The 6,078-nt window shown below is 40.5% G+C and overlaps 1 protein-coding gene across 1 annotated transcript in view; it reads left to right on the top strand.

Moving 5' to 3' along the window:
* The first annotated feature begins 2,939 nt into the window (after positions 1-2,939).
* The window catches only part of MTPAP (mitochondrial poly(A) polymerase), a 29,008-nt gene continuing 25,869 nt past the window's right edge, over positions 2,940-6,078 (top strand). The window contains exon 1 of the mRNA XM_072825556.1: positions 2,940-3,141. Coding sequence (XP_072681657.1) covers positions 2,988-3,141 — 154 coding nt within the window. The 5' untranslated portion in view covers positions 2,940-2,987. The remainder of the gene's footprint in view (positions 3,142-6,078) is intronic.

Raw genomic sequence — 6,078 nt, 5'->3', positions numbered from 1 at the left:
TTGAAAAGTGGAAAACATTGGTGAAGGAAATTAAAGAAGACCTAAATAAATGGAAGGGGCTTCCATGTTCATTTTTTAGATTTAATGTTCTTAAGATGACAATACTCCTGAAACTGATCTACAGATTCAACATAATTCCTACCAAAACCTTAGCTGCCTTTCTGTCAGCAACTGAGAAGCTGATAGTAAGTTCATATGAAAATTTAGAAATCTGAAATAGCCAAAACAATCTTGGAAAAGAATAACAAGGTTGGAAAACTTGTACTTCCCGATTTAAAAAATTACTAGAAAGCTACATTGATCAAGATAGTGTGGTACTGGTGTAAGGATAAACATATATATCAATGAAATGGAATTAATTGAGAATCCAGAAATATGCCCAGGTATTTATGACCAACTGACTTTAACAAATATGCCAATACCATTTAATGGGCAAAGCAGAGTCCTTTAAACAAGTAGCACTAGGGCATTTAAGTCTGTGATCAATTTTGATTAAATTTTATATATCATATGAGTAGGCATCCAATTTCCTGGTTTTGCTTGTGGATATTCAATTTGTCCGAGTGCTATTTGTTTAAGGACTCTACTTTGCCCATTATTATAAATAATGCTGCTATGAACATTCACGTGTATCAGTTTTTGTGTGAACATATGTTTTCACTTCTCTTGGGTGTATACCTATGCATGGAAGTCTGGGCCATGTGGTGACTTTGTGTTAATCTTTCGAGGAAATGTCAGGCTATTTTCCAAACAGCTGCACCACTTTCATTCCCACTATAGTGTAAGAAGTTTCCAGTTTCTGCACATTCTCGCCAATACTTGTTATTTTCTGTTTTCATTTAATACCACAGTAATGCGTATGAGTAGTATCTCACTTTTGATTTGCATTTGATGAATTCTGAGCTCTCTTCATGTAATTATTGGCCATTTGCATATTTAAAGAAATATCTATTCAGATCCTTCACCCATTTTTTTATAAAGTATTTTTTGAGATTTTATTCATTTATTCATGAGAGACACAGAGAGAGAGGTGGAGACACATGCAGAGGGAGAAGAAGGCTCCCTGGGAGGAGTCCAACACGGGACTCAATCCCAGGACCTGGGATCACAACCTGAGCCAAAGGCAGATGCTCAACCACTGAATCACGCAGGCATCCCTCCTTCACCCATTTTTAATTGGATTATTTTTAGTACTCTTTTAAGTGTTCTTTATACATTCTGGATATATTCTGGATATAAATCCTTATCAGATATACGATTTGCAAACACTTAATCCTCTTCCGTGGGTTGAACTTCACTTTTTTTGATGGTGTCCTTTGAAATATAAAGTTAATTTTGATGAAACCTAATTTATGTTTTTCCTTTTGTTGCTTGTTTAGTGTCCTATCTAAGAATCATTGCCTTACCTGAGGTTGTGAAGATTTACCCCTCTGTTTGCTTCTAAGATTTTACAATAGCCAAAAGATAGAAACAGCAGAAATGGATAACCATAAGTGGCATATCCACTGTTAAGAATAAGACAACAGGTCCAAAACAGAGTCACTTGTATAAGCCCTATGTACCCAAACCAAGACTTAATTAGTTTCAACTCTCCCAGAAACGGAATCTTAAGCCAGTGTACCACGAATCACCCGATCAGCATTAGTTAGTTAATTAGCCTGATAGAACTGGGACATCCCCTAGAGGAAAGTAACTTTGCAATAACCGATGCACTTTTTGCTTATTTTAACTTCCTTGTTCCTGCTCTCTTCTGCCTATAAAAGCCTTTTTTTTTTTTTTTTTTTGGTTTTTATTTTCAAGTCTTCCCTTCAGGCTCTAAGAGTCCTTTCTATCTGTTAGATTGGATGTTGCCCGCTTTGAATGGATTTTTTTTTTTGCTCAAATAATGTCTTAAAAATTTTTAACATGCCTCAATTTATCTTTTAAAACCATGTAATGGAATGTTATTTTTGGTCAGAGAAAAGAATGAAGCACTAATAGATGTGACAACAAGGAAGAACCTTGGAAGTATTACATCAAGTGAATGAAGCCAGTCACAAAAGCCACCTACTGCACGATCCAATTTAGATGAAATGTCTAAAATAGGCAACAGCACGGACAAAAAGGAGATACGTGGCTATTTAGGGCTGGGGGGGAGTGAGAGCTAATCTGCAGGAGGTTGCTTTTGGGGGTGATGAAAATATTCTTTTTTTTTTTTTAATTTTTATTTGTTTATGATAGTCACAGAGAGAGAGAGAGAGAGAGAGAGGCAGAGACATAGGCAGAGGGAGAAGCGGGCTCCATGCCCCGGGAGCCCGACGTGGGACTCGATCCGGGACCCCAGGTCACGCCCTGGGCCAAAGGCAGGCGCTAAACCGCTGCGCCACCCAGGGATCCCTGAAAATATTCTTAAAATGATTATGGAGACGTTGTGCAACTTTGTAAACAACCATCCAGAAGGGGTGGACTGTGCAGCACACGAACTGAAGCTCCACAACCTTGTTACATGAAAAAAGGCAAACTCTGTACCAGGTATTCTAGGTTTAACTCCCATCTCTGCCCCTGGTTCAGAAATGTTACTTAACTTCCGTATGTCCTCTCGTCTCCCCATAAATAAATAGAGATAACAGGTGTTCCTATCCCACGGGGCTGTTGTAAGGAGTAAGAGTGACTAGGACACTCCCAACAGTGTCTGTTGTCATTTATTATACTGTGAGTATAGATTCCCAGGTCCGTGCTGCTTCCTCATGACCTTGGTCTCTGGTTCTATTTTCACCACTGCTTCTGGTGGTGGGCTCGTTCTATTGGGGGAGGAGGCTTTTTTTTTTTTTTTTTTTTTTAAAGAGAACTGTGGGAGGGAAGAACAGAAAGGTCTGAAAGAAAGCAAAGGCATTTTCCTTGGGGCAGCGTTCACCTAGTTTGACCCTCGAGGCTTCCCGTTCCTTTCGTCCCAGCGCGCATGCGCGGGAGCCCGTGCCCTTTCGTCGGCTGCTTCTGCTGCTTTGACCATGGCCGCCCGCCGCGTGGGGATGTTGGCCCGTTTACTCCTCTGTGCCCAGAGAAGTCAAGTCTTGCGTCCCACCCACAGGCTTCTCAGTTGCCCAGGAACGGTGGCCGCAGACGTTAAGAGAGAAGAGCAGTCTTCAAGGAGTGTGGAGACAGGTGATGGCGCCGCGTTCTCGGCTTGCTCTGTATCCGCGACCCACGGCGGGCGAGGGAAGGGGAAAGAGGCTGGGCTCGCGGGCGAGCTCGTGGCTTGTGCTTATGGCCGTGGAGCCTTTGGCGGTAGGGTGAGGCCGTGTCCCGTCCTCTGATCTCATCAGGGGAACGCTCATGGCTCGTGGTAGTGTGTGTGTGTGTGTGGGGGGGGGGGGGGTGATGTTTCTTTTAGAATGTGTGTGCACTGTGATGACACTATTTTAATGTTTGTGAAGTTCAGGCCAAGAGTACGGCTTGCTAATATTTTCTAATTTGTCAAGGTGACGTTCCCAGTGACAGCAGTGATGCCATACGTCCGTCACTTGCTTCAATCACAAATGTATCTGATTTTACAAGTTGATGGAGGACGAGTACAGTGAAGTGTTAATGAATAACAGTAGTCGCGGCTCCCAAGTGTAGGGTTCCGCCTGTGGAAATGACTGCCGTCTGCTTTATTCTTTGGGTTATTTTGATGACCTCATAACAGATCTGCATTCCCCGGCACACGCTGCTGCCCCGCAGACGGTCTAAATTTATATGCTTCTCTGTGTATTGAGAAGCCTGCTATTACTGAAACCCGCTTGTGACCCAAGAGCTGCGCGTGTCTTATTTACAGTGTTTAAAACAGTCTAGCAATGAATGTGTCCACCGTCTCCACCCACCAGGTGTACAGAGAGGCCCAAAGAGCTAAGTAACTTGTGCAAGGTTATGTTGCTGAGTTTATTTAGACCACAGATCAAGTTAAGGAAAATGTTGATTTCTGTCATTTCTTGGGACGGTCGTTTTAAGAGATGAAATTATTTCTGGGGATGTTTTTTATAGTAGGCTAAAAAGTAAAATGTTCCCCCCTAAAATAAATGGTAGGCTTGATCTTCTCATCATATTTATCTGTATAAATAAAGATTCATGTTGACAGGGAGTGAGGATTGTTACTTAATACGATATTTCATTAACCTCCTGATTGGATTGTATTTGGTAGAAGCTGCTTCTGTTAAAAATTCTTGAGTAACTGAAAATTTGAGTAAGGATTCTGCCAAAGAAGCTATTGTGATTTAACATCCGTATAAGTGGTTTAAATTTGGGAGTTTTTTCTTACGCTCTTTGAGAAATACAACTTTGTAAAGTTGGCATGGCAGCAGTTACTACTGCAGTTTATAGATGAGAAAGTAGGCTAGTCCAAGTGGCTAATTCGAACTTAAATAATTAAGTAGCAAAGGTAAGGGAAAAACCTGATTCCAAGGCTATACTCCTCATTTCATACAGTTTTGTTGTTTTTCTTAGGAAACATGTTTCATTTCCTATCATAACTGGCTAAGTATTCAGAGACTCTTGTGGTGCCTAACAAAATCTTTGTCCGAATTTCTTTTTCCTTTTTAAAAAGAGAAGAAGGTAACTGCACCTTAGAGTCAGTAGCATAACATTTTGTAATTGGAAAGAACTTGAGAAATTTTCAATTGAGGTTTCCACTTAGTGTGAAAACTTGTTGGAGAACATTTCCGGTAATGTTTTCTAGTAACAAGAAGCACACTATTTCATAAATCAGCCAATTCCATTTTTTGGTCAGGCTCTAATGGTTGGAACATGTTTGTAATGAGCTAAAATGAGCTTAGTTTTGACTTAGCTTTCATTTCAGTAGTAGAAAAGAACCTTGATTCTAAGAGTAAGAATATACAGTATATTATTCAGGAATCTTTTGCGTGCAGGTGACAGAATTAGCTTGGATTAGTTTAAGTATGGGGGGAGGATATACCAACTCCACTCATTTAACCAAACTCCAGAGAGAGTTTAAGGTCAGCTGGATGGATATGGCCAATGTGCGATATTTTCCTCAGCTGTTGTTTGGTGGCCTCCTTATCTCAAATTCGTGTACTTGAAGGCCTGGCCGCCAGCAGCTTCCTGTTTACTTGCTTGTAGCCTTCTCCAGAAAGGAGAATAAAATATAATCTTTTACCTGAATTTGAAGAGTTCTAAGAAAGAGCTTTTGATTTATCACAACTCCCCCATCTCCACCACCCCGCACCCTTTGGACCTAGAGGAGCTATCCAAAATGGTATGATAATGTTAGCCGTATCTAATGGGCTGAGGGTCAGTGCTATAGGTAGGATACCCCTGCAACTTCACAGAGCAGTTTTCTACAAGCAGGGATACGCTGTTGCTAGAACAAAAGGGACAGATTAATTCTGTAAGTGGCTATCTAGACTATTGGAAAAAACTGGTGTAGTGTTTTCACCAATAACGAGACCCACTCTTTCAAAGATTATTGTGGGACTCGAAATAGAGTGTATACGTGAAGGTACTTGGAAAACTGAAGTCCTGGGTGAGTGGAGGGTTCACTGTTATATTTGAAGACAGCATTTGGGTTCTCATTAGTTTATTTCCAGGCTGTAAATCCTACTTTATCTACAGTAATTCTCTGTCAGTTTCTAGACATCTTACTACTCCTCTCCAGGTGTTCTGGTTCTTTAGTGTGTTTATTCTCTCCCTATCCACAATGCAGAAGTTAAGACACGTCTTTGACTGCTTTTGAGCTTTGATCAGATTGAACTTCTTCCCGGCCTCTTATATGCAACTACTACTAGGTTAATTTTCTCCCCCATTGTGTCATTGTATCTTTATGTTGTTTTTAATTAAAAATGCAGAACTGTATTAAGTCTTATTTCTTGTGTTAAGTTTAGTTTATGGTCACCAGGTTATGTCATAAAGACCATAAATTGAGTCTGTCATAAAATATTAGCACTTACTACTTTATACTCTCAACTTTGTGTCATTTGTAGATTTGATAAGCCTTTTGTGAGATAATAAACTTAAACTACCTGAACTTTTTGTCCCTTCCTTCACAACTTTGTCTTGTCCCCATCACTCCTGCCTACTGTTTGGGGCCAGAGAGCTGTCAATGCTTTG

Source organism: Canis lupus, chromosome 5 (assembly GCF_048164855.1).
Source record: "Canis lupus baileyi chromosome 5, mCanLup2.hap1, whole genome shotgun sequence".
NCBI classification, from domain to species: domain Eukaryota; kingdom Metazoa; phylum Chordata; class Mammalia; order Carnivora; family Canidae; genus Canis; species Canis lupus.
This window is presented reverse-complemented; position numbering and strand designations above follow the sequence as displayed.